General features: G+C 43.1%; 1 protein-coding gene across 2 annotated transcripts; it reads right to left on the bottom strand.

The window, feature by feature from the left end:
• Window positions 1-6,687: 6,687 nt before the first annotated feature.
• Window positions 6,688-23,876, bottom strand: LOC149975636 (zinc transporter ZIP4-like). Of its 2 annotated transcripts, none has more exons than XM_090209238.1 (12): window positions 23,532-23,876; window positions 19,216-19,512; window positions 18,830-19,022; window positions 18,143-18,375; window positions 17,029-17,200; window positions 14,224-14,396; window positions 13,163-13,345; window positions 11,534-11,629; window positions 9,680-9,743; window positions 8,302-8,454; window positions 7,786-7,973; window positions 6,688-7,428 (listed from the first exon to the last, which is right to left on the bottom strand). In XM_090209238.1, exons 1-12 carry the CDS (start codon window positions 23,739-23,741, stop codon window positions 7,300-7,302), a joined length of 2,091 nt encoding a protein of 696 aa, XP_090065364.1. In that variant the 5' UTR covers window positions 23,742-23,876; the 3' UTR covers window positions 6,688-7,299. The 2 variants fall into 2 exon arrangements, with proteins under 2 accessions (XP_090065364.1, XP_090065365.1); XM_090209239.1 differs by having other exon boundaries at window positions 18,830-19,019.
• Between the last annotated feature and the right edge of the window lie 343 nt (window positions 23,877-24,219).

Below are 24,219 nucleotides of genomic sequence, written 5' to 3'. Positions count from 1 at the left end.
AGCTGAGCATGCGTCTGTCTATCAATAGATTCTATCCTACACAGCTGAGCATGCGTCTCTCTATCAATAGATTCTATCCTACACAGTTGAGCATGCGTCTGTCTATCAATAGATTCTATCCTACACAGCTGAGCATTCGTCTGGGTCTATCAATAGATTCTATCCTACACAGCTGAGCATGTGTCTGTGTCTATCAATAGATTCTATACTACACAGCTGAGCATGCGTCTGTGTCTATCAATAGATTCTATCCTACACAGCTGAGCATGCGTCTGTGTCTATCAATAGATTCTATCCTACACAGCTGATCATTCGTCTGTGTCTATCAATAGATTCTATCCTACACAGCTGAGCATTCATCTGGGTCTATCAATAGATTCTATCCTACACAGCTGAGCATGCGTCTGTGTCTATCAATAGATGCTATCCTACACAGCTGAGCATGCGTCTGTGTCTATCAATAGATTATATCCTACACAGCTGAGCATGCGTCTGGGCCTATCAATAGATTCTATCCAACACAGCTGAGCATGCGTCTTGGTCTATCAATAGATTCTATCCTACACAGCTGAGCATGCGTCTGGGCCTATCAATAGACTCTATCCTACACAGCTGAGCATGCGTCTGGGTCTATCAATAGATTCTATCCTACACAGCTGAGCATTTGTCTGGGTCTATCAATAGATTATATCCTACACAGCTGAGCATTCGTCTGGGTCTATCAATAGATTCTATCCTACACAGCTGAGCATTCGTCTGGGTCTATCAATAGATTCTATCCTACACAGCTGAGCATTCGTCTGGGTCTATCAATAGATTCTATCCTACACAGCTGAGCATTCGTCTGGGTCTATCAATAGATTCTATCCTACACAGCTGAGCATTCGTCTGGGTCTATCAATAGATTCTATCCTACACAGCTGAGCATGCGTCTGGGTCTATCAATAGATTATATCCTACACAGCTGAGCATTCGTCTGTGTCTATCAATAGATTCTATCCTACACAGCTGAGCATTCGTCTGTGTCTATCAAAAGATTCTATCCTACACAGCTGAGCATTCGTCTGTGTCTATCAATAGATTATATCCTACACAGCTGAGCATGCGTCTGTGTCTATCAATAGATCCTATCCTACACAGCTGAGCATTCGTCTGTGTCTATCAATAGATTCTATCCTACACAGCTGAGCATTCTTCTGTGTCTATCATTAGATTATATCCTACACAGCTGAGCATGCGTCTGTGTTTATCAATAGATTCTATCCTACACAGCTGAGCATGCGTCTGTGTCTATCAATAGATTCTATCCTACACAGCTGAGCATGCGTCTGGGTCTATCAATAGATTCTATCCTACACAGCTGAGCATGCGTCTGTGTCTATCAATAGATTCTATCATACACAGCTGAGCATGCGTCCGGGTCTATCAATAGATTCTATCCTACACAGCTGAGCATGCGTCTGGGTCTATCAATAGATTCTATCCTACACAGCTGAGCATGCGTCTGTTTCTATCAATAGATTCTATCATACACAGCTGAGCATGCGTCTGTGTCTATCAATAGATTCTATCCTGCACAGCTGAGCATGCATCTGTGTCTATCAATAGATTCTATCATACACAGCTGAGCATGCGTCTGTGTCTATCAATAGATTCTATCCTGCACAGCTGAGCATGCATCTGTGTCTATCAGTGGCGATTATAGCATGTAAATCTTGGTGAGGAAATCAAAACAATTATAATTGTGCGATGCATGCCAGCACAACCACTACACAACACTAAACAACACATTAATGGCACTATAATGGTGACAAACAGTGCCCACAAACTGTTAGGGCCTACATAAAACTTTCCCAACATCAGTGTCCCTACAGCAGTCTTAACATCTTACCACTGCTACACCTGGCTATCAGCGGAGCCTTGTCTGGCAGTGAAAGTTAATTCCTTCTCATTTACTGCCTTTCAAAGAAACTTAGCTGATGTGGCTGACTTGCTTAAACAAATGTGGTTTCTACTAACAATTGAGCTGTACAAAACTATGGCATAAGGGGACAACAAGCGGATAAGAGGCAATCTGTCATTTCGATAAAGACATCAATGGGCGAGCGAAGACTGACGTAGTCAATATAACTATTTGTTAAGCACTTTGAAATGCACAGCGACATAATTCAGAACATGGGCCGTTCTTACAGTGTTCTCCCTGTACACCAAGTCAGAAACGTAGGATAAATAAAGAGGGCATATAAAGAGACAATGAAAGCTCTTACAATATTCAATGATTACATTTCTCTAAAACAGGCTATAGGTTCCATACGCACCACCAAGTCGGAAAACAGTCGGCAAAATTAAGAGGGAAAAATAGACCAAATTTTTAGGGTGAGGCACTTGGGCTACTAACAGTTTACTACACAACATAAACTTAGTATTACTTTCTCAGCTACAGTATACACACCTCCCTGGTATATTACATAATTTATGCAGAAGGATAAAATACCTTTTTTGGACTCGTTGTGCTGTGCTCACTTGAACAAAAAGATGGCATGGCGGTCCTTCGTCAGCAAATTGTGTCATCAAAGTCTGGCATTCTCTGGACTTATGGTGCTTCCAAGACAACTGGGAACTTGGAGGGAAAAAAACAGGTCGAATCATGATGACGTCAGTGATCTTCAAGTAGCTCTAGAGAAAGGCCCGACTTCCCGATTTACAATTCCGAGTTGGATGACCATCCAAAATGTTTTTTCCCCAGAGATCCCAGTTGTCTTGAACTCACTAGAATTCCCAGAATTCCCAGTTCCGAGTAACAGTTGTTTTGAGCGCGGCAGAAATTATGCTGGATTGACAGCATGGTCAATGTTGAATGTTTATCATTTTAAGCTTGGAAAAGAGATCCTTAAACCCAGACTTGGGACAGGACAGCCACTCCAGGGAATAGCAGGCTAGTGATTGTTTTGCAATGCTTGCAGTTAGCCACTGATTCCTTCCAAAAAACTCATTGTAGAATTTGCGATTTCCAACTTGTTGTGTAATGTTCATGTTCAACGGCCGATGAGCACCGATACATTTGATCGTTTCTCTTCATTATTTATCTTAATTTGACAAGGATTAAAAAGGATTTGCTAGTTGATTGTCGACTTCACTCATGATGATGACTGCTAGCTAAGATTTTGAAAGTACAATGTTGACATGATCAGTCCAATCAAAGCTACTGTACATATAACGTGATTTGCCTTAATTTTATCTGTGGCCAATGACCTGGAGTCTTCTTGGATGGGCACTTCTAATTTACCTCTATGGCAGCACCCAAGGGGCTTGAATTTTCAAGCTCTACCCTTAGATTTGGCGGTGACATTGTGTCCCCATGAGTGACAGAACACTGAGCCAATCACAGAGTAACTAGAGAACATTACCAACCCATATGCTCCATATTTTCTGCTGGCTGTCCCACCACCACAGACAGCACTGAGCTACGCTGAAACACCTGCATTTTGGACTGCCTTACTCAAGAAAACAAAAAATTGACTTATGTGCCACCAATCCCACATGAGGCTTTATTAACTCAATTATTTTGTATATATTTTTTACGCTGTTTGCAAACTGATATGTGACACGTATCAATGCCAAAATAACATGCTTATTTTTTACTCTGCCCCACCTGCCCTGAATGATGGGTCGCCACTGGCGTCTATGAATAAATTAATTGGTGCTTTCTAAAGAAGACTGGCAGGCGTACCTCATGAAGCTGGTAGAGAATGCAAAGCTGTCATCAAGACAAAGGGTGGCTACTTTGAAGAATCTCAAATATATTTTGATTTGTTTAACACTTTTTTGGTTAGTACACGATTCCATGTGTTATTTCATAGTTTTGATGTCTTCACTATTATTCTACATACAATGTAGAAAATAGTAAATATCAAGAAAAACCCTGGCAATTGCATCAAAATTGTTTTGTCGAGTATTGTCACATCATTGTCATATTGTAATGCTTGTTTCAGAAGGTTGTACATGGAGAATATTTGACAGGGAGGAATTTATGAATAGCCTGACAATGAAATAGTCTGCAGGATTTCTTTGCCCATGTCATCTACAGTTGAAAAACAGTCAAATTATAATAGGTGGACCATGATAAATGTTCTAACAACTGTCAAATTGCTGTAACTGCAGTGGACTGAAATGTGAGATGTGAATGCAATATAAAATAACATTCATCTCTTTAAATATAGCAGGGATTTGTGAAGAATATCAATTTACCTCACTATTTACAACACCATGTTCTTATAATCAAGCATTGACAACCCTCATCTATAATTTCTGTGGAAAGAGAACATCCTACAGTGATACTGTATGTCTGTCTCTGTGGCCATGTGTCTGGGGTGAATTTCAGGGCAAAATGAAAGACATTACATTATTATGCTCAGAGCTCCCTCTAGTGGTCAATATGAATAAATCCCTATTTATAAGAAACCATTTTTCCTCACTTATGTTGGAGACAAAATCCTCAATTCACTATAAAGTTCAAATTTAATGTGTGTCATCAACTCCCTATGAGTAGCTTGGCATAACTTCACCACTTTCAAGTATTTGTTTATCGTATTATTCTTTGGAAAGTTGTTTGTAAAAACAAAACAAAAAAATCTGGACCTTTTTCAAACAAAACAGAAACGAATAGAAAACAGGACAGAACCTAGGAGAAAACAGGACAGAAACTAAGAGAAAAGAGGACAGGAGCTAAGAAAAAACAGGACAGGAGCTAAGAAAAACAGGACAGGAGCTAAGAGAAAAGAGGACAGGAACTAAGAGAAAACAGGACAGGAACTAAGAGAAAACAGGACAGGAGCTAAGAGAATAGAGGACAGGAACTAAGAGAAAACAGGACAGGAGCTAAGAGAAAAGAGGACAGGAGCTAAGAGAAAAGAGGACAGGAACTAAGAGAAAACAAGACAGAACCTGGGAGACAACAGGACAGAACCTAGGAGAAAACAGGACAGGAACTATGAGAAAACAGGACAGGAACTATGAGAAAACAGGACAGGAACTAAGAGAAAACAGGACAGGAACTAAGAGAAAACAGGACTAAGAGAAAACAGGACAGGAACTAAGAGAAAACAGGACAGGAACTAAGAGAAAACAGGACAGGAACTAAGAGAAAACAGGACAAAACCTAGGAGAAAACAGGACAGAACCTAGGAGAAAACAGGACAGGAACTAAGAGAAAACAGGACAGGAACTAAGAGAAAACAGGACAGGAACTAAGAGAAAACAGGACAGAAACTAAGAGAAAACAGGACAGGAACTAAGAGACAACAGGAAAGAGCCTAGGAGAAAACAGGAAAGGAACTAAGAGAAAACAGGACAGAAGCTAAGAGAAATCTAAGAGAAAACAGGACAGGAACTAAGAGAAAACAGGACAGGAACTAAGAGACAACAGGAAAGAGCCTAGGAGAAAACAGGACAGGAACTAAGAGAAAACAGGACAGAAGCTAAGAGAAAACAGGACAGGAACTAAGAAAAAACAGGACAGGAACTAAGAGAAAACAGGAAAGGAACTAAGAGAAAACAGGACAGAAGCTAAGCGAAAACAGGACAGAAGCTAAGCGAAAACAGGACAGGAACTAAGAGAAAACAGGAAAGGAACTAAGAGAAAACAGGAAAGGAACTAAGAGAAAACAGGACAGGAACTAAGAGACAACAGGACCAAAGCTGAGACAGTCAAACCATAAGGAATCATTATAGTAGTTTATGATGAAGAAGCCTAAACAGCTGGGATCTCTCTGTCTCTAGGCCACTGACATAATGTGGCGATGTTTCTAAACAAACACATGCATCTTATATTATTAGTATTTTTTATTAACTTAACCATTTTATTTAAAAACAAAGATGAGCCAAATAAACCTCTAATCTTATCTGTAGCTCTGGTGTGCATAGAGATGATTCTAAATATTTATAGTAAGGCTGCTAAATCATCCGTCTTATCCACTTAACTCCCTTGGACTTACGGTCATACCTGTGTGGAGTGTTCTGTATGCGGGGCCACGCCCCTATTGCCCTTGCTCTTTACTGTTGGTCATACTGTATGGACCAGAAACTCTGTGTGCCTCCCAAATGGCACCCTATTCCCTATATAGTGCACTACTTTTGACCAGGACTCTGGTTAAAAGTAGTGCACCAATTAGGCAATAGGGTGCTATTTGGGAGGCATACAGCCTTGACATATAGCTCTTCCACTCCCTTGCTCTGACTGTTACGATGACCATTTTATCAAATGGAATCCACAATGCCTGTCATCTCTGCTGATATACTTTGCTGTACCAACCCTTCTTTATAACCCCTCTCTTGGTAATCAGACAAACTACAGTGAATCACCATGCTGACTGGTGATCTACCGTAAAAGATTTTTAAAAATGAGGGTCCACCTCTGATTTATCTGAAGTTGCGATCCATGGATTTGAGCCGTCTGTCTTCGAAAGTGTGGACTCTGAACAGTGAAACTGCCGACGTACCTAATCATGTCATATAACCAAGTATCTAGAGGATGTTATTTCCTGTATCCATTTACAGGGAATTCTCTTGAGTGGTAGACTGGACAGAATGGAAAAAATACTGCAGCTGGAAAGCATCATATGGCTTTGTGCTCAATGTATGTGCTAAACAAGGAAAGCTATACAGAAACAACATGTATCAGAATTATTATTTTCTTTGCGTATTTTATTACTTTTTGGGGGTTTTGTGGGATTGGTGGCACATACTGTAAGTAAAAATACACATATGACAAAGTTAGACAAATCTAAACATGTCACATTCTCACATGTATACATACTGTCAACCTCTGCATTACCGCTAACTACACACGTCACACGATCACAAATGAAAACAGAATCTACCTACTTCCCTGCAGTCACACTGTTATGGTATGTGGTTATACAAAAGATGTGGCAATTACAGAGGCAGTAGGCTGAGGAACTGTGAGTCCCATTATAAATATCGGTGGTATAAATTACAGTTTGAACTAAATCGCATACAGATGAAATCCTTTCCAACAGTAACATTAGCACCAACAGCAGGTTCAGACTGAACACCAGCAGACTACACTTCTATGTGGTAGATACAACAGAACTAGACTATAAATCGCATATATCATCTAGAAAGTCATTTTGAGGAAATTTTCCATCATATAGAATGATCAAGCGTGTTAAATTAAATGTATCAAAACAGGTCAAATATAGCATAGTTTACATACAGTGTAATTTGTAATTGTATACAAATCCATTGCATTGTACTGTACAGTGTGAGGACTAGGAGGCTCTAGAAGCCAATATTTTCTTCATACAGAGAAAGGAGCAGCAGGATGCCCCAGCCAGACAGCAGTCCTAAGTTCTGGAGCAGGAACATGAGCCAGGGCCTACGGTTGTCCGCATGGATCATGGTGGGGAGCTGGGAGGAGAAAGAAGCAAGACAATCGACTGCATTTAACTCCTTGCCCAAATATAGCATATTTACAGAGAAAGATAGGCATTAGGGAATTGATGAAAGACATAGGAGCAAACGTGCCATAACTAGGGGTCAGAGCTCTTCCTGGTCAGGTGACATAGCCAGGAGACACTTAAGGCCCAAGTCATAATTGGGCTTCCAGGGGAAAATGTTGTCCAAAGTTGCAACAGTAACCAAGACGGCAGGGCTTAGCGAAGGGTCATTTGAACAATTTGTACGATAAACTCTCATTTGAAGAGAAACACAAATAAGTGATTCCTCACAGCCTGTTTGAGAATGTGGTAAACCTAGTGTACTAACCATATCAGCCAGACCCACATACAGGAAGAGACCAGAGGTGATGGCCGCAATCCACTGCTTGGTGGCCAGGTCAGTAGAGACGGTGAGGGCGATGTAGAGTCCGATGAAGGATGTGAGGGCACTGCCCACATTCAGCATCAAGGCCTTCTTCACTGACAACCCGCTGTGCAGCAGGATTGCAAAATCACCTGGGAAATGTAGGACGGAGAGGTTTAAAAGGGACGTCAGTGATAAAAATGTAGGTCTTAGGTTGATGCCATTGGAGGGATTGAGTGAATAGGAATCTGTATGGAGAGAGAAGTCGTGGCTAATCATCTACCACTACTACTCATCCAGTCTAACACTTGACTGTTTGAAATGAAAAAATATTGTCCAGAAATCAAACACCATTTTACACACCACACACACACACACTAATTGATATAAAATAAACATCTGAAGTACTAATGTGGCTGGGTCTCATTCCCTGAAAATCTCTTTCAACATGACCAACTAGAGGCATCAGTCTACACTCACCCAGTTCGTGAGGCAACTCATGACAGAACACAGCCAAAGACGTGGCAAGGCCGGAATTCCAGGAAACAGAAAAGGCCGCTCCGATAGCCAGGCCATCGGCAAAGTTATGTATCCCGTCCCCTATGGTAACCATGTAGGGTAGCAGACGCTGTTCTAGTGGAGGGGAGAGACAGAAGGGAAACTCAGAGAAAGGTTCAGTCGTCTAAAGAACTAAAGTTACATTTGGCTATTTTTAATCATGTGTCTAAATTCATATATCACAATGACAGCATTATTGATTAGCCAATGTCATTAGGCTGGAATACAGAATACAGATGTAGGATCTTAATTTGACCAGTTTCTCACAACAGGAAAAGTATCCTGTAGCAACAGGAAATATGAATTAGTGTGTGGATTACAATTAATGGACATTTTTGTAGGGGTTGATACATTGTTAGTTAGGACAAATCAAGTCTGACATTTTAAAGTGGAAATTACTAACTTTAGAAGTCTTTTTAAACCTTAAATTTACTTCATGTTTGCATTTCCTGCAAGAACAGGGTGATCAAATTAAGATCCTACATCTGTTGGAACCAGTGGTGGAAAAAGTACTAAATTGTCATACTTGAGTAAAAGTAAAGATACCTTCATAGAAAATGACTCAAGTCAAAGTCACCCAGTAAAATACTACTTGAGTAAAAGTCAAAGTATTTGGTTTTAAAATACTTCAGTATCAAAAGTAAATGTAATTGCTCAAATATACTTAAGTATGAAAAGTAAAAGTATAAATCATTTCAAATTCTTCATATTAAGCAAACCGGATGGCATAATTCATGTTTTTTATATGTACTTATAGCCACAGACACACTCCAACACTCACATATATTTTACAAACAAAACATTTGTGTTTAGTGAGTCCACCAGATCAGAGGCAGTAGGGATGACCAGGGATGTTCTCTGTTTAATGAGTCCGCCAGGTCAGAGGCAGTAGGGATGACCAGGGACGTTCTCTGTTTAATGAGTCCGCTTGAATTGTTTATAAAGATTACATAAAGGATGATGTCTCATTTTAATCATGTCAGATAAATAAATTGTTGTCACTGTTGATATTATCATTTACAATGATATGACAGGGTGTTTTTGGGTGCATCTGCAGCTAAAATGTTGTACCCCTGCAGTAATGAATCCCTGTATTGCTGTTCCTCGTGTAAGTGAACAAAGCTCTTTGGTGCACATTACTCTTTGTCACGCTAAATGTGTGTAATCATTGACTAGACTTGACTCGCACAGTAAGTTCACAGTATATCAGCTTTCCAGTGAACGCCCTGACTGTCAGACCCTGACCTATTTTTAATCTCTTCCTTACAGGTTGTATGATGACCTGGGTTGTCTATCTTACCTCTTGAGCGCTGGTTTGGTTCTGGAAAGGCTTTCTCTGTGTCCTCACTGGGCTCACTTTCAACCTTTTAGGATCAGAATTTTACAGAAGTATAACATCGGAATTACAGCAGGCGTGAACAAGTTAGTGGAGGACAAGGTGTTCAGAGACACGGATAGTAAAGACTTGAGACTACATACTGTGTCAGGTAAAAACACAGCTTTACTAGGATACTGGCTGTTCAGTCATGGACCTCTGACTCAGATCTCCAAGAGAGCAGATAGAGGGTTTAGAACGTCACAGGTGTGTCTGTGAATAGGTGGTACAGAACCTACCAGGTGTGTCTGTGAATAGGTGGTACAGAACCTACCAGGTCAGTCTGTGCATAGGTGGTACAGAACCTACCAGGTCAGTCTGTGAATAGGTGGTACAGAACCTACCAGGTCAGTCTGTGAATAGGTGGTCCAGAACCTACCAGGTCAGTCTGTGATTAGGTGGTACAGAACCTACCAGGTCAGTCTGTGAATAAGTGGTACAGAACCTACCAGGTCAGTCTGTGAATAGGTGGTACAGAACCTACCAGGTCAGTCTGTGAATAGGTGGTACAGAACATACCAGGTCAGTCTGTGAATAAGTGGTACAGAACCTACCAGGTCAGTCTGTGAATAGGTGGTGCAGAACCTACCAGGTCAGTATGTGAATAAGTGGTACAGAACCTACCAGGTCAGTCTGTGAATAGGTGGTAAAGAACCTACCAGGTCAGTATGTGAATAAGTGGTACAGAACCTACCAGGTCAGTCTGTGAATAGGTGGTACAGAACCTACCAGGTCAGTCTGTGAATAGGTGGTACAGAACCTACCAGGTCAGTCTGTGAATAGGTGGTACAGAACCTACCAGGTCAGTCTGTGAATAGGTGGTACAGAACATACTAGGTCAGTCTGTGAATAAGTGGTACAGAACCTACCAGGTCAGTCTGTGAATAGGTGGTGCAGAACCTACCAGGTCAGTCTGTGAATAGATGGTACAGAACCTACCAGGTCAGTCTGTGAATAGGTGGTACAGAACCTACCAGGTCAGTCTGTGAATAGGTGGTACAGAACCTACCAGGTCAGTCTGTGAATAGGTGGTACAGAACCTACCAGGTCAGTCTGTGAATAGGTGGTACAGAACATACTAGGTCAGTCTGTGAATAAGTGGTACAGAACCTACCAGGTCAGTCTGTGAATAGATGGTACAGAACCTACCAGGTCAGTCTGTGAATAGGTGGTACAGAACCTACCAGGTCAGTCTGTGAATAAGTGGTACAGAACCTACCAGGTCAGTCTGTGAATAGGTGGTACAGAACCTACCAGGTCAGTCTGTGAATAGGTGGTACAGAACATACTAGGTCAGTCTGTGAATAAGTGGTACAGAACCTACCAGGTCAGTCTGTAAATAGGTGGTGCAGAACCTACCAGGTCAGTCTGTGAATAGATGGTACAGAACCTACCAGGTCAGTCTGTGAATAGGTGGTACAGAACCTACCAGGTCAGTTTGTGAATAAGTGGTACAGAACCTACCAGGTCAGTCTGTGAATAGGTGGTACAGAACCTACCAGGTCAGTCTGTGAATAGGTGGTACAGAACCGACCAGGTCAGTCTGTGAATAAGTGGTACAGAACCTACCAGGTCAGTCTGTGAATAGGTGGTACAGAACCTACCAGGTCAGTCTGTGAATAGGTGGTACAGAACCTACCAGGTCAGTCTGTGAATAAGTGGTACAGAACCTACCAGGTCAGTCTGTGAATAGGTGGTACAGAACCTACCAGGTCAGTCTGTGAATAGGTGGTACAGAACCTACCAGGTCAGTCTGTGAATAAGTGGTACAGAACCTACCAGGTCAGTCTGGGAGATTGACTGCTTGTTATTTTTCTCCTGCAGGTACATCTCCAGGACTTTACCATGGTCACAGTGATGGGGCTCAGACTCCTCCTGGAAACACAATGGCACAATGTATCTGTCTGGGCCCGGAACATCACAACAAAGAACATGTACAGTAATTTTTCAAAAACTGTTTACAGACAGATTATTTCACATATAATTCATTGTATCACAATTCCAGTGGGTCAGACGTTTACATACACTAAGTTGACTGTGCCTTTAAACAGCTTGGAAAATTCCAGAAAATTATGTCATGGTTTTAGAAGCTTCTGATAGGCTATTTGACATCATTTTAGTCAATTGGAGGTGTACCTGTGGATGTATTTCAAGGCCTACCTTCAAACTCAGTGCCTCTTCTATATCGACATAACCTGAAAGACCACTCAGCAAGGAAGAAGCCACTGCTCCAAAACCGCCACAAGAAAGCCAGACTACGGTTTGCAACTGCACATGTGGACAAAGATCGTACTTTTTGGAGAAATTTCTCTGGTCTGATGAAACAAAAATAGAACTGTTTGGCCATAATGACCATAATGACCGTTTGGAGGAAAAAGGGGGAGGCTTGCATGCCGAAGAACACCATCCCAACCGTGAAGCACGGGGGTGGTAGCATCATGTTGTGGGGGTGATTTGCAGCAACAGGGACTGGTGCACTTCACAAAATAGATGACATCATTAACAAGGAAAAACGTGGATATATTGAAGTAACATCTCAAGACATCAGTCAGGAAGTTAAAGCTTGGTCGCAAATGGGTCTTCCAAATGGACAATGACCCCAAGCATACTTACAAAGTTGTGGCAAAATGGCTTAAGGACAACAAAGTCAAGGTATTGGAGTGGCCATAACAAAGCCCTGACCTCAATACTATTGGGCAGAACTGAAAAAGCATGTGTGAGCAAGGAGGCCTACAAACCTGACTCAGTTCCACCAGCTCTGTCAGGAGAAATGGGCCAAAATTCCCCCAACTTATTGTGGGAAGCTTGTGGAAGGCTACCCGAAACATTTGACCCAAGTTAAACAATTTAAAGGCAATGCTACCAAATACTAATTGAGTGCATGTAAACTTCTGACCCACTGGGAATGTGATAAATGTGATAAATCATTCTCTCTACTATTATTCTGACATTTCACATTCTTAAAATAAAGTGGTGATCCTAAATGACATAAGACAGGGAATTTTTACCAGGATAAAATGTCAGAAATTGTGAAAAACTGAGTTTAAATGTATTTGGCTAAGGTGTATGTAGACTTCAGACTTCAAATGTATCTACGGGTGATAGCTAACAATTCTCACATTTTGGAACCAGAAAGACCTGAAATATCTTTGACCGAAACATTGCACTTTATTAAAAGGTGTATTGCAAGTGTGCGTGTGTGGGAGTTCTTTTCACCATGGATCCACTGAACCAGTAAGCTAACAGAACGGAGGTGTTCAGTAAGGAGATAAGGTTTAGAAACCGTCTGAAATGGAGAGGTACCACCTGGTCGTGTCCAATAAGAACCCATATTTTTGTTTCCTGTTGCAATACATTTTGCTACATCATGCCCTACTGAACACAGCCCAGATGATAGACACTACTTACCCCATGGTGATGCAGGGAATGGTGATGGCTGTCCTTATGAGTGGTGATGATGGAGAAGATAGTCTCCATGAGATAGAAGCAGTAGATGCCAGCCATCATCACCAGTATCTTACAGATGTAGTCTGGAACCTCCTCTGAGTGGCTTTGATCTGTTCCTTCACTGTGAACATGGAGGCCTAGGAACTGAACCAACAGAGGAAACAGTCACAACCCAGTCTGACAGTCAGCCCAATGACAGTGCTTTGACAGTGCTATGACAGTGTTATGACAGTGCTATGACAGTGTTGCGTAGCTCTTATGAAGGCAGGTTCAAGTGAAGTGTAATACACTACACAATACCAAATACTGGAGACGCAATCAACCTGTGCAGGGTCCATTAGTCTGAAATGACCTCCTTCAATCACTACTGACAGATGAAAGTCTAGAGTGGAGACCAGTACCTATCCACCATATTGCTTTAACCAATCAAGTCCTCTAAATAAGTGGTTGTGAAGGAGAGGAAGATAGGAAGTCATGTCGGACCATTGGGACACATTGTTATGTTGCTCTTATCATTGGCTTTGTAATAACCTAAAGTTCCCTGAAGGAACAAGGGGCCATTTCTCCGTTTGCCCGATCTGAAGGTGTCATTCTTGTTCCTCACATGGTTATTATTTGACACTGTAGGGGATGACACAGTGTGACAGCCTGCTAATACTTCGCCCTGCGATGTTGACATGATGGATCTAAATGGATTGAGCTGCAACAGCAGGAAGTATCCCCTTCAGACTTCTGCCCTGGGGGAAATAAGGCTAGGAAGCATCAGATGGGACTACTGTATGTGTTGCTCTGACTTACCATGGTCTCTCAGACATCTGGCTGATCATTGGGTCACACTGACATTAACCACAACACTTTAATGAAGTGTTGAGGAGGAAGAGGTCTGGCTGGCTAGAGAAGTGGTTTTCTTTTCACATTGGACATTCCAGCAACTATGATGGATGCATAACCAGGCCAGTTCAGTGCATCTCAGCTTGAATCAGCTGGGCTCAGTGATGTGGATATGGTACTGTGGTGCTCACCATAGGCAGGAGGTGCAACAGGGCGTCCCCAGTGAGGGAGCCCACAGCCAAGCTGACACAGAACTGGATGACGAGCTGGAAGACACTGCTGCAGGAGGTACACAGCAGCACCATAACGCCAACCAGGGCGGCCAGACAGATCAGCAGATTGGCTATGGAGGCATACACAAACTCTGTGGGGAGAAATAATTAACATTAAGGGGTTACAAATATAATAACAGTGCCAGACTCAAGCCAATCAGTCAGTCAGTCAGTCAAGCCACAAAAGGTCTGTTAGATAATACAGTAAACATTGTGTGATTATGCTTGAAATAGGCTCTCGTCCTACCGAATGCAATAGGCTCTCGTCCTACCGAATGCAATGGGGCTCTCGTCCTACCGAATGCAATGGGGCTCTCGTCCTACCGAATGCAATGGGGCTCTCGTCCTCCCGAATGCAATGGGCTCTAGTCCTCCCGAATGCAATGGGCTCTCGTCCTACCGAATGCAATGGGCTCTCGTCCTACCGAATGCAATGGGCTCTAGTCCTCCCGAATGCAATGGGCTCTAGTCCTCCCGAATGCAATGGGCTCTAGTCCTCCCGAATGCAATGGGCTCTCGTCCTACCGAATGCAATGGGCTCTCGTCCTACCGAATGCAATGGGCTCTCGTCCTACCGAATGTAATGGGCTCTAGTCCTTCCGAATGCAATGGGCTCTAGTCCTACCGAATGCAATAGGCTCTCGTCCTACCGAATGTAATGGGCTCTAGTCCTTCCGAATGCAATAGGCTCTCGTCCTACCGAATGTAATGGGCTCAGTCAAGCCACAAAAGGTATGTTAGATAATACAGTAAACATTGTGTGATTATGCTTGAAATAGGCTCTCGTCCTACCGAATGCAATAGGCTCTCGTCCTACCGAATGCAATGGGGCTCTCGTCCTACCGAATGCAATGGGGCTCTCGTCCTACCGAATGCAATGGGGCTCTCGTCCTACCGAATGCAATGGGGCTCTAGTCCTCCCGAATGCAATGGGCTCTAGTCCTCCCGAATGCAATGGGCTCTCGTCATACCGAATGCAATGGGCTCTCGTCCTACCGAATGCAATGGGCTCTCGTCCTACCGAATGCAATGGGCTCTCGTCCTACCGAATGCAATGGGCTCTAGTCCTACCGAATGCAATGGGCTCTAGTCCTACCGAATGCAATGGGCTCTAGTCCTACCGAATGCAATGGGCTCTAGTCCTACCGAATGCAATGGGCTCTAGTCCTACCGAATGCAATGGGCTCTAGTCCTACCGAATGCAATGGGGCTCTAGTCCTACCGAATGCAATGGGCTCTAGTCCTTCCGAATGCAATGGGCTCTAGTCCTACCGAATGCAATGGGCTCTAGTCCTACCGAATGCAATGGGCTCTAGTCCTACCGAATGCAATGGGCTCTAGTCCTACCGAATGTAATGGGCTCTCATCCTACCGAATGCAATGGGCTCTCGTCCTACCGAATGCAATGGGCTCTCGTCCTACCGAATGCAATGGGCTCTCGTCCTACCGAATGCAATGGGCTCTCGTCCTACCGAATGCAATGGGCTCTCGTCCTACCGAATGCAATGGGCTCTCGTCCTACCGAATGCAATGGGCTCTCGTCCTACCGAATGCAATGGGCTCTCGTCCTACCGAATGCAATGGGCTCTCGTCCTACCGAATGCAATGGGCTCTCGTCCTACCGAATGTAATGGGCTCTAGTCCTTCCGAATGCAATAGGCTCTCGTCCTACCGAATATAATGGGCTCTAGTCCTTCCGAATGCAATAGGCTCTCGTCCTACCGAATGTAATGGGCTCAGTCAAGCCACAAAAGGTATGTTAGATAATACAGTAAACATTGTGTGATTATGCTTGAAATAGGCTCTCGTCCTACCGAATGCAATAGGCTCTCGTCCTACCGAATGCAATGGGGCTCTCGTCCTACCGAATGCAATGGGGCTCTAGTCCTCCCGAATGCAATGGGCTCTAGTCCTCCCGAATGCAATGGGCTCTAGTCCTCCCGAATGTAATGGGCTCTAGTCCTTCCGAATGCAATAGGCTCTCGTCCTACCGAATGTAATGGGCTCAGTCAAGCCACAAAAGGTCTGTTAGATAATACAGTAAACATTGTGTGATTATGCTTGAAATAGGCTCTCGTCCTACCGAATGCAATAGGCTCTCGTCCTACCGAATGCAATGGGGCTCTCGTCCTACCGAATGCAATGGGGCTCTCGTCCTACCGAATGCAATGGGGCTCTAGTCCTCCCGAATGCAATGGGCTCTAGTCCTCCCGAATGCAATGGGCTCTAGTCCTCCCGAATGCAATGGGCTCTCGTCCTACCGAATGCAATGGGCTCTCGTCCTACCGAATGCAATGGGCTCTCGTCCTACCGAATGCAATGGGCTCTCGTCCTACCGAATGCAATGGGCTCTCGTCCTACCGAATGCAATGGGCTCTCGTCCTACCGAATGCAATGGTCTCTCGTCCTACCGAATGCAATGGGCTCTAGTCCTACCGAATGCAATAGGCTCTAGTCCTACCGAATGCAATAGGCTCTCGTCTTTTTGGACAAGAGCCTCATGTTTTGTGATTTTGAATTTTGGAGCATTCATATTTACAAACAGAGGAAATGTATTTCTGCATAGTCTCTCTATAATTCCTTTATCATTAAGGAATGGGACTTTCTGTATCAAAAGGAAAGGAATGAGTGTTGAATATAGAGTGTACTGTAGAAATCAATAGATCAATCGCAAGAGTACACAACGCAGAATCACAGTGGCTCGGACTGTAGCAGTTCACTCACTCTCTGTGGTGCTGAGCTGGTCTAATGGTCCAGTGGGGGGAGAGATGCTGTTGCAGGCACCACTGAGGAGCTGCTGGACCAGGGCTGGGCTGAGCCGGGCCACGTCAGACCTGGACAGGCTAGATCCATTCAGCCCATGGATCTTTATCAGCTCCTCCGGGCTGAAACACATCTACGTGGAGGAAACAGGGCTGAAACACGTCCACGTGGAGGAAACAGGGCTGAAACACGTCCACGTGGAGGAAACAGGGCTGAAACACGTCCACGTGGAGGAAACAGGGCTGAAACACGTCCACGTGGAGGAAACAGGGCGGAAACACGTCCACGTGGAGGAAACAGGGTGGAAACACGTCCACGTGGAGGAAACAGGGGTGAAACACGTCCACGTGGAGGAAACAGGGGTGAAACACATCCACGTGGAGGAAACAGGGGTGAAACACGTCCACGTGGAGGAAACAGGGGTGAAACACATCCACGTGGAGGAAACAGGGGTGAAACACATCCACGTGGAGGAAACAGGGGTGAAACACATCCACGTGGAGGAAACAGGGGTGAAACACGTCCACGTGGAGGAAACAGGGGTGAAACACATCCACGTGGAGGAAACAGGGGTGAAACACGTCCACATGGAGGAAACAGGGCTGAAACACATGGATCACTATTCCCTTTGCAGTGCACAACTTTTGACCAAAGCCCATTGGTCTATTCTTTGAATTGACACTCCTTGTCGCTAACTGATTAACTGACAGTAAGATGTCATTGGGCATTCACAAAGTGGGGACCAACATATTACAAGTAACATGTTATTATCCTTCAGCAGTGTTCCTTCTCATTCAGATTTCTCTAATATAGACATTACCATGGGGAGAATCCTACAGCTGCCAATAGCTCAGGCCATCTACTGCACATCTGAGGCTCATTGGAGATGCAGCGGACACCAGGGGTTTAGCAGTCTGATAATGAGTCAGAGTGAAGGAGCCTGTATGTGTGTGTGTGTGTGTGCGTGCGTGCGTGCGTGCGTCGTTAAGCCCCTGAAGGTCTCTTCAGAAGATTGGAGCGATGGCCTTGACCTAATTACAGACAAAGCACCATGGTGGTTGAGAATAACAATTACCAGTTCCCAGCTGCTGATGTTCCTATGGTGGTACCCCTCCTCATGACTCGTCCTGAAGGCATCACCTCCACTTCGACCCCCCCGACCCCTGCTAACAGTACTGTGGTCACTATGGTCATGGTCAACGTGGTCATCGTGACCATGGTCATTGTGGTGTCCCTTTTGATCTCTATGATCGTGATCCTCTTCATGGATTCCACCCAGTTGCAGGCTCTTCATAAGACCTTCCAGCTCTACAGAGATTAATCACAATGATATGGTTATTTGGTGGTAGAGTACATTAGCAGGCCATTGGGGAACAGTAATATGCTGGTAGAGTATATTAGCAGACCATTGAGGAACAGTAATATGCTGGTAGAGTATATTAGGCCATTGAGGAACAGCAATATAAACTCATTATCCAGGCTTCATGGGGTTATAACATAGGATTTGAGGGTAACATTAACATAGGGTTTGAGGATAAGATTAATAGCATCATGGTAAATGAATGATGAACTACGTATTGCACAAGATGGATTAATGAGTGGGTTGATGTTACAGTACAGCCAGGAGCATGACATTACAGTGTAATAAAACTAAACAGTGCGAGGAAAATGATTCATACTAAATAGCGATAGTAGTTTGTCATGAGGCAATATTACAGCACGGACATTTCGTACCAATAGGAATAGTTGTTTCTTACTGTACCATGTATGGTAATGTTGTCAGAACCGAAGGAGTTGAATATGAAATCCAGAAAGTAGTCCTCTTCAGGTAGTGCTCTGGCAGTCATGCAGTCACCTTGCAAAGCATGGTAAACTATGTATCCAAACATCACATCCATGTTGTGTGGGACACCATCATTCATCTCCTTCAGGATGTCTTGACCAGTAAGACACTGCTACCATAACGAGGGACAGACATACACCGTTGAATAGAATATAAATATTTTGTTGAAACAAATCTACTCAAATGAGTTTGTTAGAAAACAGGTCACTGTTGCTAACGGTAGTTCATTGGGTTTCTATTGCACAACCTTAGAAGGTACAGTATATAAAATGTGTTGCCATTCTTATTAACACAGCAGCACCAACCTGGTCGTACTGCTGATCGGGCTTGTAGTAGTTCTTCAAGTTATGGAGCAGTGTCTCTATCCCACTGCTCTCCCTGTCTCCGTGTCCATCCCCATGGTCATAGCCTGTGATCTCATGGATGAAGTTGTCCGTCTCGTCCCCCCACCTCCCTGCCCTCACGGCAGAGCAGGCCTCTGAGGGAGAGCTGAGGTACAGGCAGCATCCTGCCGCTACTCTGAAGAAGCCCCCCTTGTGAAGGAGACCACCAGTGCTGGTGAAGTTACCCACCAGCTGGTCTACTGACTGCACAGAGAGACACTAGAAAGAAGCAGGGTGGCTTCAGTGTTTCATTTAGATTATTTATCTACCCAGTACAAATATATGCCTAATTTATGAGAGAAAACCAACGTAGTGTCTTGTAAAGTCAGTAATTATGACCACAAAGCTAAAGGAGTATAGGTTGGGTGAATGCGAGACATAAAAATCTAATTTTCTGATCTTTAACAGCTATTCTCTGGCTTTTTGAGTCAGGACATACAGTGACTTGGCCTATTATCTAAACAGATTCTTCTGTAGAGTCTACCAGAAGTCCAGAACCGATTAGTGGTGCTGGAGGCTAAATGCTCAACTGGAGAAACAGAAGAAAGAAAGAAAAAAAAAAGTCTTGACACACTTCAAGTCAGATGCACATTTCTTTTAAAAGAGGCTGAGCTCGATGAAGGTCGACTGACCGAAAGCTCCGTATCTATTAAAATAAATGTGCATCTCACTGGAAGTGTGCAGAGATTTCTTCCTGATTCTCCAGCATCATGACCACGTATGAGTAAGATCTCAAGCCATTGTTGCATTAGCAGAACATGCTGTTTAACTACTGATCATTAGTGTTAGTCCCAAACATGTTTGGCCAATCTATAACACACGTCTCACATAGCATGTGACAGAAAACTTCCTCTACATCACATATGTCAGAGTCAAGGCCCGCGGGCCACATCCGGCCCGCAAGAAGGCAGCAAGCCGGCAGCCCGCAGATCTTTTACACGCACCAATACTACATTTCCCACAATGCAAAGGTGACGCACCGAGCAGTAGGCTGCTTCATTTCAATATTTATTGGCACAGCAGTCGTCAGCATCACAGTAAAATTAACTTTCAGATACCCATCAAAAATGGCAAAACGGAAGGTGGATACTGAGAACCGGGGGTTTCAAACAAGGTGGGAGTCGGAGTATATGTTCACGAAGGTAGCTGGAAAACCTGTGTGTCTTCTGTGTGGAGAAAGTGTGGCGGTACTGAAAGAGTATAATCTGAGACGACATTATGAAACGAAACACGCGGACAAAAACAAGAATATGGACATGGAACAAAGGCTACAAAAGGCAGAGGAATTAAAACGAGGCCTCAAATCTCGACAGGCTCTGTTCAAAAAAGCCAAATCACAAGGCCAGGCTGCTGTCAAGGCCAGTTTTATTTTGGCAGAAGAGATCGCTAAATCAGCCCGGCCATTTACGGAGGGGGATTTCATCAAAAACTGCATGATTAAAGTTTGTGACGAAGTTTGCCCAGAAAAAAGGCAACTCTTTTTAAATGTGAGTCTGAGCAGAAACACCATTGCCGAGAGAGTAGACCAGTTGTCCATCAATCTAAAAGAGCAGCTTGTGAAAAAGGGAAAAGATTTTATTGCATATTCCTTGGCTGTGGATGAGAGCACCGACATTTCTGACATTGCCCAGTTGTCAATTTTCATCCGCGGAGTGGACTCCAAACTAAGCGTGACAGAGGAGTTTTTGGCTTTACGTCCTATGCATGGCACAACTACGGGGCATGATTTGTATGAAGAGGTGTCAAGATGTGTAAATGAGATGGAGCTGCCTTGGGAAAAACTCGTGGGTTTGACAACCGACGGAGCACCTGCGATGTGTGGACACAGGAGCGGACTGGTGGCGAAGATACGGGAAAAGATGCAAGAGGAAAACGCGACAGGTGAGCTGACAGCTTATCATTGTATCATACACCAGGAAGCGTTGTGCGGTAAAGCCTTGAAAATGGAGCATGTAATGAGCATCATCACGCGCACAGTTAACTTTATCAGAGCCAAAGGTTTGAATCACCGCCAGTTCAAGGCATTTCTGACGGAGTTAGAAACGGAGCATGGTGATTTGCCTTATCACACAGAGGTGCGATGGCTAAGCCAGGGAAAGGTGCTTCAAAGATGTTTCGAGCTTCGTGAGGAGATTTGTCTGTTCTTGGACAGCAAAGGGAAAGACACAACACAACTCCGAGACGAAATGTTTCTGTGTGAAATGGCTTTTCTGTGTGACATTACGAGTCATCTGAATGCAATAAACTTGCAGCTGCAGGGTCGGGATCGTGTCATCTCTGATATGTACAGTACAGTGAAGGCATTTAAAACCAAACTGACTCTGTGGGAGACGCAGATGCGGAAAGAAAATTTGAGCCACTTTCCCAGCTGCCAGACCATGAAAGAGAAGCTCTCTACCAGTGCGTTCCCGAGCACACAGTTGGCTGATAAAATAGGTATGCTTGCCGCTGACTTTCGACGCCGATTTGCTGACTTTGAAGCACAAAAAAGCAGGTTGGAACTGCTCGGTAACCCATTTGCTGTTGACGTGGAAAGCTCACCACCAAACCTCCAAATGGAGTTGATTGACCTCCAATGCAATGATGCACTGAGGGCAAAATATGCGGCAGTGGGTGCTGCGGAGTTCGCCCGTTTCCTCCCCGGCACAATGCCCCAGCTGCGCATCCAGGCTGCTCAAACGTTGTCTATGTTTGGCAGCACATACCTGTGTGAACAACTGTTTTCTTTGATGAACCTGAACAAAACATCACACAGAAGTCGACTTACTGCTGAACACCTCCACTCAATTCTGAGGATTTCTTCAGCTCAGAGCCTTACCCCGAACATTGATGAACTTGTGGAAAAGATGGGACACCACCAAGTATCACCCTCAACCTCAAACAAGTGAACATTACTGTGCAATCACATATTTAGAGTTTTTACTCAGTTCAAGTTTAAAAGTTAAAATTTAATATTTGTTTTCACTGCATGTTACTTCTCCTTAAACAAAGTGTTGTTTTTGATTAATAGATTTTTGCACTTTATTTTTTTGTATTTCAATCCAATTATATTTTAAAAATATTTCAGTTGAGTGGATGATAGAAAATTGCTATTATTGTTTTTTCTTTGAAGTAAATTTAGCCCACTTTTGCTAAAATAGAAAATATAGTCTACTGATGGTGCCTTGAATACCGGTTTCTTTCATTTAATGTTCATGTTATGGGGATATTTATATAAAGGAAATTTGTCTTTTGTGTCTGTTGAAAATTAAAGATTACTGACAGAGCCATAAGAAAATATTGCTTTATTTATCTGATCATATTGTAATATATTTGTTAGGTTTTCAGTAGGTTCAATTAGGTTCACTAGACTATATGCGTCATTTAAAAAATTTTCAATGAACATTCGAACAGTCCGGCCCTCGTCTTGTAGCTGATTTTTTTATTTGGCCCTCCGTCCATTTGACTTTGTCACCCCTGCTCTACATGGTCACAAGGGTAGATTACACCTGCCACGGTAAAGTCCAAGGCCTTCAATGTCTGAACAACAGAAGAAAAATGTATTCAAAGAAATGGATGTGTACATGTTTTTCTACTGTAGTCAAATTAAACCAAAATGAACACTTATTGGAGTACTTGTGGTGCAATGGCATGATGGACAGAGTAATGTATTATTATTTTTTACATTGAATGTATTAAATTACGTGAAACAGAATGCCCAATCATTTAGACGTTTAAACAGGCTGCACAGTAAAAGGGTAATACAACCACGATATATTTATTTATTTGTTTTACACAAGTGATTTAAGTCAAAGCCATTGCTATAATCTATGATAATACCCTAACACATGGAATTAGTTAAATATTGATCAGGGTGTTTTACATCATTGGTAGAACTTAATGATTTTAATACATAAGTTACACAAAACTATCTGCAATGCTGACGTCGTGTATTCTCTCTATATAATACCTACATATTAATAGTCAGAATCATTACGGTTATCATTATCATATCATTATTGCTCAGTGCTCACGATATATGTATCAATAAAATTTAAAAAAGACTTGGTTCGAGACTGGTCAATAAAAAAAATATAATACAGATTTAGGCTTAATAAACAAGCTAGGTCTGAAAAAGCACTATGACAAATGTACAGCGCTGTATTCCATTGTGTGTAGCGCACGGCACAGTAACAGGTGCAGATTGGACCTCGACCTTTCCTAAAACCAAGTTGAAGCGAGTGTAAGAAAAAAGTTACCTTTTCACACGACACACCAGGGCACTGCACACGCTTCTCCAACAGTTTGAAAAAGGAGCGAACTGACATTTCATCCAGGTATTCCTCTCCTGGCGACACGAGCTCCACCACTTTCCCATATACATCCACAGGTGAACCCCACGCATAGCTGAATAGGTTCAAACTCAGACATAGGAGAATAACGGGAAAATACCTATATATAGTTTCCATTGTTCTATTAAAATATAAATCCCCTTTAAAAAATAAAATAAAAGTGCAAAAACAGTGAGTTTATAGAAAGAGATGATTCCGAGTGGCGCATATGCAGTCCACACACGGTTTTAAGTTCACCAAACAGCTATCTATAAATCAGCTAAGTTACAGATTTCCTTGACCTGTTAGCTCGCCTTTGATTGGTCCAGAGGCGAGTTGCGCTTCGCTACCAGTCCATAAATAGGAAACCATTGCAGTTCACCTGAATATGGGGTACTGGTCCAAAATCACCTGTTTTCAATGTACACTCAGCATCAGCTGACATAATGGCAAGAGTTATGTCAATAAGACATGTTGCGAAGAATACAGGCAAAATGTGTGTCAACTGCCAAGTGATTCACTTACATCCTCAATGGTGACCCTGATGACCCTTTAAGGGAATTTTTTTCTGCCTGCTATCTCTCCACTGGATGAAGAAAACTAATCTATTAGCTAA

The sequence above is a fragment of the Oncorhynchus mykiss genome, chromosome 18, assembly GCF_057628025.1.
Source record: "Oncorhynchus mykiss isolate SJ-2025 chromosome 18, ASM5762802v1, whole genome shotgun sequence".
Lineage (NCBI taxonomy): Eukaryota > Metazoa > Chordata > Actinopteri > Salmoniformes > Salmonidae > Oncorhynchus > Oncorhynchus mykiss.
The sequence above is the reverse complement of the archived record's forward strand: the minus strand, read 5'-3'. Positions and strand labels throughout refer to the sequence as shown.